Source organism: Hemiscyllium ocellatum, chromosome 15 (genome assembly GCF_020745735.1).
Source record: "Hemiscyllium ocellatum isolate sHemOce1 chromosome 15, sHemOce1.pat.X.cur, whole genome shotgun sequence".
Lineage (NCBI taxonomy): Eukaryota > Metazoa > Chordata > Chondrichthyes > Orectolobiformes > Hemiscylliidae > Hemiscyllium > Hemiscyllium ocellatum.
In genome coordinates, this window is record NC_083415.1 from 42,973,474 (window position 1) to 42,986,609 (window position 13,136).

At 40.9% G+C, this 13,136-nt stretch overlaps 1 protein-coding gene across 1 annotated transcript in view; it reads right to left on the reverse strand.

The window, feature by feature from the left end:
• The window catches only part of ptprt (protein tyrosine phosphatase receptor type T), a 1,408,195-nt gene that overhangs the window by 24,626 nt on the left and 1,370,433 nt on the right, over positions 1–13,136 (reverse strand). Inside the window, exons 25-26 of the mRNA XM_060836083.1 lie at positions 11,909–12,063; positions 11,463–11,598 (exon numbers count right to left, since the gene is read on the reverse strand). Coding sequence (XP_060692066.1) covers positions 11,463–11,598; positions 11,909–12,063 — 291 coding nt within the window. The remainder of the gene's footprint in view (positions 1–11,462; positions 11,599–11,908; positions 12,064–13,136) is intronic.

Consider the following 13,136-nt stretch of genomic DNA (forward strand, 5'->3'; position numbering starts at 1 on the left):
ATGAAATATTTACTTGCTTGAATGCAATGCATGAATAGTAAGGGCAAACCAGTTCTATAATTCAGCTGATTTTGCAAAGCTATTGATGCCAAATGAACACAAGACTGCTTGATTGCAAGCACCTTTTTACTAATGAGGAAGAATATTCTCCTGAGTCTGGTGATACTATCCAAATAGAGTGAACAAAACTATCCACACATTTTGGTTTCAAGTTGATAAGTTCATCATGCATTACCAGTACAAACAAGACATTAAGACATACATTTTCCCTGATTTCTGCTTGCCCTGCCTCCACTCGTTCCTTATCTTCCATCATGTTCCTTCCGACACAGGATTCTGAGAATGATCTGACGTAATGCCACAGATGCACTTGATAGTGGTACTGGGATTGATTTTGGGATATTGAGAATGATGTTGTAGCCATCAATTGCTGCATGTATCCATGCAAGTCCATATTATGCATGAATGATCTAAGGATTTCGGCTTAAAAGTTTCATAATTTTTCATTTGACTTGTATAAAAATCAACCTTAGTTTTTTTTTAGGGATGAAAGCCCGTAAACTAAAGAACCAAACATTTTGAGGTACGATGTGCATGTACTTTTCAGGGAATGTATCTTAAATTTAACCTGATAAAGCATCAGCGTTCCAAAAGCTTGTGATTTCAAATAAACCTGTTACATTATAACCTGGTGTCGTGTGACTTCAGACTTTGTTCACTCTAGTCCAACACCAGCACCTCCACAAATAGAGACAAAGCAACTACTGCCCTTGAAACAGGAATGCATACCAAACAACATCAAGAAACGGTATTGAGTCACAAAATGTCTAGTCAAGCTCCATGATTAGATAATGAGAATGACCAGCACATTGACACACAAAGTTAGCTGACATTCAGCACGGTGAACATAAAAACATATATTGGGACAGTGGTTGCAAAAGAAGCTTTTGCCACTGAACAGATAAAATGCTCACAGATAAAACATCTGTGCAACCAACATACAAAACTGGGCATTGATGCAGGTAGAAATGTCCTTTCACTTTTTATACTGAAATGTATGTATCCACAGAAGTTGCAAGCAATGATTTGTGCAACCAATGCAAAACTCACTGGGTACAATCACAGAGATTCTAGCCCTTGTCTCAATTATACTGAAGTGTCACTACAAAAACCCACCCTGGATCCCCCAAATTTTTATGTTATGGACACCAGAGTTTCAGTGATCACAAGCCCACTAGTGTGCAAGGATCTGCCCTTGGTCACCACCTGTGGTATCATCAAGACAATGACAAAACCCACAGACCATGAGGAACACTATCAGAAACAATTTGTGTACATTTGGAGAAATCGACCTAATTCTGTATTGCTGACTATCAGCCAACAGGCAACACAATGCTATCTGAACTGAGCAAGTGTACCCATTTACAACTTCCAATCATCATAGAGCAATGCAGCATTGTAATTTGGCAGGCAAAACAGGCACAACCCACCCCCAGCCATCATATGTTAATACTCCAAAGCAGGGGAAGTTGAACAAGCCTTTTGACTGGCATGCAGTAATGAATTACACAACCTGAATGACATCAGGAATGCAGTAAAAAATGTTATCATCGTCCAGAGCCAAGATTGTAGTAAGTATGAACACCAAATGCCATGACAATGCAAGTAAACTCATGCCAAATCAGGACAGTACTACAACCAAAACACAGAGACTTCTTCTTGCAATTAGAACAATCTAATACACCACACAATTAAAGCAACCTGAGCCAGTATTCTGAAAACATACAACAGCCTCCGGCAAAGATCACGTCCAGAGTCTGGATGGTCAAGAAAACTGATGCTACATTTCGAACACTTGTAGATTTATTGCTCTGTGTTAAAATACATTCAGACAATATTATTTTGATTAACTGTCACGTAAATAGTTTCATTCTTTAGAAGTTATTTTGAAAGGAGGATCTTGTGATATGATGTGCATAAGCCTTTAAGGGACAGTATCTTAAACCACAGTGAATCATTATTAATCCCAACAGTATGCTCTGTCTCACAGGAGTAACATGCTGGAAAACAAGCCCCACTAATCCTGGGGTCAGCACAACTGTTAAAGATTTCAAAATGTATGCTAAATCATCTAGCCTTTTAAACCCAGGTTGACAAAGCACAGTTCAAGTTTCTGTATTTAACAAGAATTATAATTTATTGCAAATAGTAGATTCTAGCTATATGGGTGGCACGGTGGCACAGTGGTTAGCACTGCTGCTTCACAGTGCCAGAGACCCGGGTTCAATTCCCGCCTCAGGCAACTGTCTGTGTGGAGTTTGCACATTCTCTCCCCGTGTCTGTGTGGGTTTCCTCCGAGTGCTCCAGTTTCCTCCCTCAGTCCAAAAATGTGCAGGTTAGGTGAATTGGCCATGCTAAATTGCCCGTAGTGTTAGGCGTAGGGGAATGGGTCTGGGTGGGTTGCTCTTTGGAGGGTCGGTGTGGACTTGTTGGGCCAAAGGGCCTGTTTCCACACTGTAAGTAATCAATCTATCTATAACAATTATGAACCATTGGCATATGACTCTGTACAAGTTAAAACTTGAATCCACTTATGATGTTATCCATCTACACACATGTAGTAAAGATCATGGGTGATATGAGTGGAGGGAAAGACTGGAATTGTATTTTAATGGTCCTGTCCAAGGGGTTTGCTGGGATGATCCTTTTGCTAATCAGAATACTGTTTCTCAGTTTTCCTTCTCCAGATACTTTCATCCGTTTGCAGGAGGTTTGGGTGATTGTAGACACTTAGAAAGGTATCTGACTTATTCATTGAAATTCACAGCTTACAGCAATTGATGAGAGAGAATAAATTGGTAACCTTCAGGTATGAGGTACTTTTCACTGTTGAACAGAACCACAGTTCCTTCCTCTCTGGAGATTCAACAGCTTCTGCCCAAACATTCATGCTCCCAAACTGTTCAACTACCTGGGAGCCAATCACACAATTATTGACAGGCAGGAGGTCTTTGTTATCAGTCTACACACTAGTTGCTAGTTAACTGTTGGCCAAAGGTCCATTTGTACATACCCACTGGCTCAAGCTTTTCAATAACAAGAATTCCACTACTGTTTGAACAAGTAGCTGTGTAAACAACACTGACAATTCATGTCAGATTACTCACTTTTAAAAATGCAGCAATCCTTTAACAATCCTTAGTTTGTAAATCATGTCCTTTTTATTATTTTAGTCCACAATCAAAAATATAGAAACAATAAAGAAGGAATGGCTTGACATTACAATGTATTAGTGCTATATGTCTGAAGTAACAATGCCAGGAATGTCCTATTGGCATGATTGCTGGACTGTTAGTCCAGAGTCCTGGGTAATGCTGCGGGATCCTGGATTCAAATCCTGTTACGGGCGGATGGTGGAATTTAAATTCAATGAAGAAAGATCTGAAATTAAGCGTCTAATGATGACCATTGTTGATTGTTGGGGAAAAACCCATCTAGTTCACTAATACCCTTTAGGGAATGAAACTGCTACCTTTATCTGGTCTGGTCTACATGTGACTCCAGACCCTAGCAATGTGGTTGACTCTTAACTATCCTCTGGGCAATTAGGAATGGGCAATAAATGCTGGCCTAGCCAGAGATACCCACATCCCATGAATGAATTTTTAAAAAAAAACTTAGGTCCAAGTGAATATTATTTATATCTAGTCATATCTTCAAATAAAGAACCCATGTTGTTATTTCACCAATTACCATGCGTGATTGGAAATCCTTAATCTGAAAGAAGATGGTAATACAAAATACAATACAGGAGATATTTAGACTGAAAATTGTCAAAGGACACCAAATCATTGTTAGCACTACAGACTTTCTAAGATAATAAAAGCCCCTTTGATGTATAAAACCTGATCTTTCTTGATATCAAACAACCTGAAATCTGGAAAGCCTATGGATTGAATGAATTGTATGCTCTGATGGGCGAAGTTGTCGTTTTGTGAGTATGATAGGCTCACAGATCTGATCCAGAGAAACTGGGCAACAGTAAAGCTGCTACTTGATTCTGCTGCAAATCAAGGTGGTTCCAGCTTACAAGGAGCGGCTTCTCCTGAAATCTGCCTCCACCTCCAGTCCTTCCTGAAGCTATGGAAAGGCCAAGTTGGTAGGTTCTCTTTTACCGACTAAGTCTTCTATCACACGTTGCTGAAAGTTTCCATGTTGGGTCCAGGCAAGAATTGAGCATTGAGGTCGAGCAATGCTTTGGTGAGGATGCTATCATTAATGTTACTACAATGTTTCGTTTTTTAAGCTTACTCTAAGGATTATGTAAAAAATGAAGACCAAATGAAGAACAACAGAACAGGAAAACAATGACTGCTGACATTTGAAAAGTAAACCTCCGTGATTTAGATTTTGTGTCTTGATTTGATCCTGGGACAACGTTTTTTGGATACCACAGAAAGTTTTCTTTTTGTCTTTGTTTCATGCTGTGTGGGGTGAAATTAAGCTCATACAACCCCTCAAAATATTCTTCATGCAGAAATCAATCTTTAAATTTTCGTTGGAAGACGTTGCCTGAAAATTTGATTATTGCAGGCATACACACAGTAATTTTAATGGACAGATCTTCATGTATGTCGTGAATCAATTGTTAATCTCTGTATTATAGTTTACTCACACGTACACCAACAGAGAGTTCTCTGCTGGGATTATTAAGTCAGAAAATAGCAAACATAATCAGCAAACATAAGTCATACAATATGGCGATTATAGAATAAACTTCAATGGTCATTGCTTATTAAAATTAGACAAGTAGGGGGAGGCACTGGCCTAGTGGTATTATCACCGGACTGTTAATCCAGAGAGACAGATGCTGGAGATCAGAGTTGAGAGTGTGTTGCTGGAAAAGCACAGCAGGTCAGGCAGCATCTTGAGGAGCAGGAGAATCGATGTTTTGGGCCAGACCTCTTCATCAGAAATAGGGAATGATTCCTGTCCGAAATGTCGATTTTCCTGATCCCCGGATGCTGCCTGACCTTTTGTGCGTTTCCAGCGGCACACTCTCAATTGTTAGTCCAGGGACCCAGGTAATGTTCTAGGGACCTGGGTTCGAATCCTGCCACAGCAGATCATGGAATGTGAATTCAACAACAAATCTGGAATTAAGAATCTAATGATGACCATGAATCCATTGTTGGGAAAAACCCAACTGGCTCATTAATGTCCTTCAGGGAAGGAAACTGTCATCTTTACTTGGTCTGGCCAACATGTGACTCCAGACCCACAGCAATGTTGTTGACTCTTAGGGATGGGCAGTAAATGCTGACCTAGCCAGTGACTTCCTCATCTGATGAATGAAGGAAACAAAATTGTGTTGCATTATTGCATCATACTGCTATCTCAGGTGTATATTTTCATCCAGTCAAAAAGACTATCATTTCCTTATCATTGTTTCTGCACATTATTATTCAGTCCGATGCCCTGGTGGTTACAATCAATAAAAATCTTGCATTTATACGTGATTTGGAGGTGCCATTGTTGGACTGGGTGGACAAAGTTAAAAATCACACAATACCAGGTTACAGTGAACAGGTTTATTTGGAAGCACTAGCTTTCAAGGTGCTGCCTCTCCATCAATCAGCTGATGAAGGAGCAGCGCTCCAAAAGCTAGTACTAGATTAGATTAGATTACTTACAGTGTGGAAACAGGCCCTTCGGCCCAACAAGTCCACACCGACCCGCCGAAGCGCAACCCACCCATACCCCTACATATACCCCTTACCTAACACTACGGGCAATTTAGCATGGCCAATTCACCTGACCCGCACATCTTTGGACTGTGGGAGGAAACCGGAGCACCCGGAGGAAACCCACGCAGACACGGGGAGAACGTGCAAACTCCACACAGTCAGTCGCCTGAGGCGGGAATCAAACCCAGGTCCCTGGCGCTGTGAGGCAGCAGTGCTAACCACTGTGCCACCGTGCCGCCCTACCACTGTGCCACCGTGCCGCCCTACCACTGTGCCACCGTGCCGCCCTAAATAAACTACTAAATAAACCTGTGGGACTATAACCTGGTGTTGTGTGATTTTTAACTTTGCATTTATGTAGTGATTTATCCTACTATTAGCTAATTTCACAGCTCTTCACACAATGAATTTACTTTTTCTGAAGTTGATTGTCCAATATTATATTGATCCTATTATATAAGTAAATGTAACAGCCATTGGCTGTCAGCAATGTTCTGAGGACAGCAATGACTTGAGTGGTCAGTTATTGTATTTGTTGGTGATATTGATTGAAGGTAGCAAATATGTCTGGATAGCCTAGAAATTCCCTTTTTTCTTACACAAGTGTTCAAGATCTAAAATCTGCATAAGTATCATATGTGAAGGATATTGATGTTGCCAGGGTTGGAGGATTTGAGCTACAGGGAGAGGTTGAATAGGCTGGGACTGTTTTCCCTGGAGTGTCGGAGGTTGAGGATTGATCTTATGGAGGTTCACAGAATCATGGATAGGATAACTAGACAAAGTCTCTTCCCTGGGGTGGGGGAGTCCAGAACTAGAGGGCATAGGTTTAGGGTGACAGGGGAAGATATAAAAAAGAGACTTAAGGGGAACTTTTTCACGCCGAGGGTGGTACAAGTATGGAATGAGCTGTCAGAGGAAGTGGTGGAGGCTGGTACAATTACAACATTTAAAAGGCACCTGGATGGGTATATGAGTAGGAAGGGTTTGGAGGGATATGGGCTGAGTGCTGGCAGGTGGGAACATCAAACCAAAAATCTGGGTCTGCTAAGTAGATGACACCTTTGTCATTACAAAACGAAACAAGATAGAAGAGACATTTAACATCATCAACAGCACCCTCACAGACATAAAGTTCACCAAGGAGGAAGAAACCGACAATAAACTCGCATTCCTGGACGCCACAGTCGAAAGAACGGACAATGGAGAACTACAAACCTGTGTATACAGAAAACCGACAAACCCTGACCAAATACTTAACAACACCAGCAACCATCCCAACACACACAAACGAAGTTGTATCAGAACACTATTCCAACAAGCCACCACACACTGCAGCACAGATGAACTTCAGAAAATAGAGAACCACCTATACAATGTATTCAAGAAGAACGGATACTCAAAAAATACAGTCCGCAGATTCCTCAAGAACAAACCACGACAAGCAGACCAAACACAGCCAGAAACCCTAACCACCTTACCATCAAAGAAGTTTCAGAAATGACAGCCAGACTACTAAGACCCCTTGGAATCCTAGTAGTACACAAACCCACCAACACTCTCAAACAAAAACTAACAAACATAAAAGACCCAGTACATCCCATGGACAAAACCAACGTCGTCTACAAAATTCCATGCAAGGATGCCAGAAACACTACGTAGGACAAACGGGAAGAAAGTTAGCCACCAGGACACATGAACATCAGCGAGCCGTAAAAAGTAATGACCCTCTCTCCCTCATAGCCCTACACATGGAGGAAACAAAATACCATTTCGACTGGGACATCACGTCTATCCTGGGACAGGCTAAGCAAAGACATGCCAGAGAATTCCTAGAGGCCTGGCACTCCAACCACAACACCAAAAACAAACACATAGATCTAGATACCATCTAGCAACCCCCTCAGAAAATGAACAGGAAATGACATCACCACAAACCCCAGTAACCCCATCCAGGACAAACAGATAAATAGAAAGCAGGAGACAACAGCTTCGCTTCACTTGGAGGTTGCCACTGATGATGTTACCTAGCCCGGTAATGAAACGTCTGGATGTCAAACCTACAGCTCAGCGAGCAAAACTACACCCTAGATGGGACCATATTGGGTTGGGATTTATAGTCAGCACCGTCAAGTTGGACCAAAGGGTCTGTTTCTGTGCTGTACATCTCTATGGCTCAATGACTCTATGCACTTTCAATAGTGCAGCAAACATGCAGTGTTCTATTGAAATATCAGTCTGGAATGTATTCAATAGATAATTCACAGGTGGAATGAGCATGAAGAGAGTGGTCTTCACATTCCTTGTGACAGTTGTGTTTGATAACCTGTATGCACAGAATGTTACAACACCTAAGAAGTTGAAGATGTTACATTGAGATAAGGAACAAGCAGCCTCAGGGACACCAACAGCAAGAATCCTCCAGAACCACCAGCTCAATCAGCAGTATTTGCTGAAAGTAAAAGATAAAACACTTTGCTTTATTTTGCAGCAGACCCAAAGGCAGCAGGTACAAACCAGTAAGGATTGTCCTTAAGGAGGAGATGGTGCTGGCAAAGTTTGTCCAACTATTGCTGGTATAATGCCCAGAAGCTGAAATGATAGAAACTGATGGTATCCTCTTCTTGTTCATGGTTCTCACATCCCACTATTTCAAAAGATTTTTAACAGAGAAAATTCACAGGACTGTGGGCATTGCAGACAAGAACAACATTACTGTGTGTCTGGAGTTACATGTAAGTCTGATCAGGTAAGGATGACAGTTTCCTTCCCTAAAGGATATTAGTGAACCAGATGGGCTTTTTTTCTGATAAACAACAATGGAATCACAGTTATCATTAGACTCTGAATTCCTGAACTTTGTTAAATTCAAATTCCATCAACTGTTCTGGCAGATGGGTCTTCAGTACATTACCTGGCTCTTCAGACCATTACCTGGATCTCTAAAACATTACTTGAATCTCTAGAACATTACTTGAATCTCTAGAACATTATCTGGGTCTTCAGACCATTACCTGGGTCTTCAGAGCATTACCTGGGTCTCTAGAACATTATCTGGGTCTCTAGAACATTACCTTAGTCTCTAGATTAACAGTCCGGCGATAATACCAGTAGGTCATTGCCTCACATTTCTCTAACTTTCTGCACATCCCTCACCACAACCTATGCTTGTCAGTTCCTCAGAGACAGTTTGCTCTGCTATAACGCATGTTTCTTCAACTCAAATTGGCTTTAACGCGATTGAAGAATTCAGACCATTACTTGCAGAACATGAACTTTGCTTACCTGCATTGGCTCCAACCCCATTTACTTAAATAGTGCAGCTATTGTGTGATTTTCCTCTAATGTGAGATCACTGAGAATGGACCTATCATGTTACATCAGAACTGACTGTACTCATCTCCAGTCAACATGGCTAAAGAGATTTGTGTCAAAATGGACTTGCACAGTTCTCCAACACCTTGCTAGCAAGAAAAGAATGTTGGTGAATGAGGAATGGGATGGCAGAAAAGGGATGTCAAGGTTGGTCCTCCTGCTACTCCTCAATCTATGCCAAAGGCATTTGTCTTATGACCTGCATGAAGGAACTACTATGCATTTCAACAAGTGTTCTCCTGAGTGTTACAGGACTGCCCCAGTGCTATTCAACAGTGGGAGCACTGTTGCAGCATGTCAATGATCTTCTCTATCTCGTACCTTGTACTGGTGTGGATTCACTTTATTTATACTGCCTACTTTGTGTGACTGGTGTACCAGAGTTATCAGGTCGTAGAAAGTGAGGACTGCAGATGCTGGAGATCAGATTTGAGAGTGTGATGCTGGAAAAGCACAGTAGGTCAGGGAGCATCCGAGGAGCAGGAGAATCGACGTGCTATGCCTTTTCAGCACCACACTGCCAGAGTTATCAGCCTTGTTGTCAACAGACAGCCTTTTAACATACAGTATAGCCACTGGTTTGATGTGGTAAATGTCACAGTGGGCTGATACAGAATGATGGCACTTGACTGCTACCAGAAACCATAGTATTGACTTGCATGATTCACTGCAATGGCTCACACACCAGTTGGATACTGAGAAAGTGGAATCCCTTTCTGATGGGGTTAAATCTCAAGGTGGCCATGCAATGTTCACGAAGAGACATGCATGCAGTCATTCACACCCTCTCCCATCGGGAGGTTTGCAATTGCTGCAAAATCACATGCCTGTCTTGTCTTCTGATTACTGATACAAAAGAATGAAATTTAATCATTGAGAATATTGGAGACCCAACCTTATGAAGCAATAATATGCAGCTTAATGTGAGATGTTGTGAATAATGTCCTCTAGGAACCCAGACAAATAAAAGCTAATGGTCATGGTCATCTCCATCGTGGCTCATAATGCTTTCCTCGTCCTATTCTGAGTTGTAGTTGTAATTCAGCACGTTGTAGATTTCAGCGAAAATGCCTTTAGTGAAGTACAAACTTCTATGCATTACTTCTCACTGACATTCAGTTACGACAACTGCTCCCTATTGTAGCTGGATATTGCTGACTTTAAAGAACCCTTCCTGCCCTCATCCTCTTCCAGCTGTTTCCTCCCCTCTTGTGTCACCTCTGTTTATGTTCTCAGTCATACTGTCCAAGGAGAATGCCTACTACAGCATCCTGGTGTGGGAACAGCTAGTTTGTACAGAATGCTTTAAGTCAGAATCAAGTCCTTCAGTACATGCCATACCAGTCCCTTTCATTATTTCTTTTCGAAAACGCAAGAAAGCACCAAACATTTATACAATACTAACACTAGACAGCATGAATCTATCAATAATCAACCCAAATATGGTGAAAATCCTTGATAATATCACTGGTATGGTGGTTCAGCCTGCCATGTTATATTGTAATGTATAATGTAAATGTACCGGTCCTATGACTTGGATATTATACACAAAGGTCTGTCTGAGAACAGAGTCATGGGATAACTACATCACATCCTGTCTCAATGGTAGCAGTGTATGATGGTTCCATTGAAGTACATGTACATCATTCCACAACTGCTGACGAAAGTATGTTCAGCTGAACATAGTGTTAGTTGGAACATTCAGCCCCAAAATGGTGGCACTGGCGTCAAATCAGCAGTGCACCTCATGATCTGCCTACTCTGAATATACCCAACAAATATTCACTTTGTATCCCTCATCGACACAGCAATTCGGCCCAACCCACACCAGAGATGAAAAGATAGCATTTACCACCTTGAAGACCACCCATGTTTGCAAAGAAAATCTGGCATCATGCATTTGAATTTTGTGTTGCATATATTTTGGCACATTCAAGGGATGGTTTTCTGAGGTTGCACTGAAGAGTTTTCTTTGCAAGCTGAGCATATCAGAATATTGTTGAGAAACAAATGGTGAATATATCTTATGTAGCCATGAATTTCCAATGTGCATGGCTGGGTGCATGGCTCCTGCTGGTTGTAGGAACTTGATAAATGTATTCCTGGAACAGAGCCTTTGGGGTTATGTCACAGATTAATTTGAATGGACTGCAAACCTTTTTGCTTTCTGTTAAAATGCAATTCAATTAGTATTTCTATTCCTGAAAGTGATAAAATATACTCTCAACATTTACCAGATAAATCAAAGGAGTAAGCTTTACCAGAGACATTGAAAATGCAAAATAAAAGAGAAAATCTTAAGGCAGTAAAACCAAAATTAATAAATCATATGGTCAGTACCTCTGTCTGTACCATGTTGACCCTCTGTGAACGAAGCTCTCTGACACAATTGTAAACGTCCACGACACCTTCACTTTCTGCCATATCAAGCATGATGTCAATGGCAATAAAGCAGCCAGTCCTCCCTGCTCCAGCACTAAAACAGGGAAATATTAAAATAATGACAGAACATGAACACACTGCTTGAAGTAATCTGATAGTCCAATGATAATGCTCATTGAGATAACGAGATTATATGTTCTTTTCTAACTGCATCAAAATACAACACCATTCAGAGACATTCAAAATGTTTTTAGTTTTTCTATTTGCTGCAGTAATGTTAATCCTCAATGGAGTTGCAAGTTTGCTGCAAACAGTACAAAAATGGTGATAAGCATTAACCGAGTAACAAATGAAACAGGTGCATGCCAAGTGATGAATAAAATGTGTACTGTGACATGACATACCTGCAATGTACTATAACAGGACCAACATCAGCTGGGTTCAGGAACTTTACTTGTCTTACAAATCCCAATAACCCCGTCGCATAGCAGGGTACTCCATGATCAGGCCAGCTGGTAAAATGGAACTGTCTAATCTCTCGAATTTCATGATTACCTTTCTATAAAGAGAATAAATTGAAAAGACATTTTCATGTTGTAAAAGGAAAAGATCTTCTCCTACTTATTTCATAAAACACATTTATGTGGACACATAAAAAGAATAAGTGAAAATCTAGGGGTACACAGGACTAGAAAATAACGTAGCAGTTCATGGAGCCAGTTGTAATGTTCATTCTTGAATGTATATTTCTGCTGCAAAACTAGCAATGAAAACCCAGGTTATTCCTGAGTTGGCTAGCAAACCCACAATGGTAGTCTTGTCCCTAAGCAGCGCACTAAATAGGTTACCATATGCAGTCTTCCAGTATTTCTTTACCACATTAGTTTTTGAAGGGTTCTGATGATAGGTATGGATCTGAAATGATATCTCTGTTTTTATCTAGAGATGACACCAGACCTGCTGAGTATTAGCAGAATTTTGCTTTTATTTTAGATTTCAGCATCCACAGTTTTGTCAGGGAATAGCAACTCTGTCCTTCCAGTACACACCGTATGTCTCACATGACATTGTATTCATTAATAAGTGTGTAAGCACTTATTTATCCTCAATAATGTCTCAAAAAGGATTACCAACATTGTGAATGATAATTCTTTGTTATGAGTTTTCAAATGCTTGTTGCGATGAACTTATTTCATTTTGAATTTTAAATTTCCTCATCACTTTCTCTTCTCCACTCTGAGAATATGCATTTGCTTTCCAAAGAATGTTTTTTTTTGCATTACAGGTAAAGCAATACACATGGTGCCATCAATTCCTACCCAAGTATTGATTTGTGGGCAACAATGTTGGAGTCTAGGCATGGTGAACAGCTCACTAGACAGCAAACACTGCGGCACTCTGTCTCAACTCACACATTATTGCCTGGATAAACAGTGATTGAGCCTTGTGGAAAATGAGGACTGCAGATGTTGGAGATCAGTGTCAAAACATGTGATGCTGGAAAAGCATAGCCAGCCAGGCAGCATCTGAGGAGCAGCAGAGTCAATGTTTCAGGCATAAGCCCTTCATGAGGAATGAATGTGGGGGTCTCAAGGAGACTAAGAGATAAATGAGACTGGTGTGTGGCTGGGG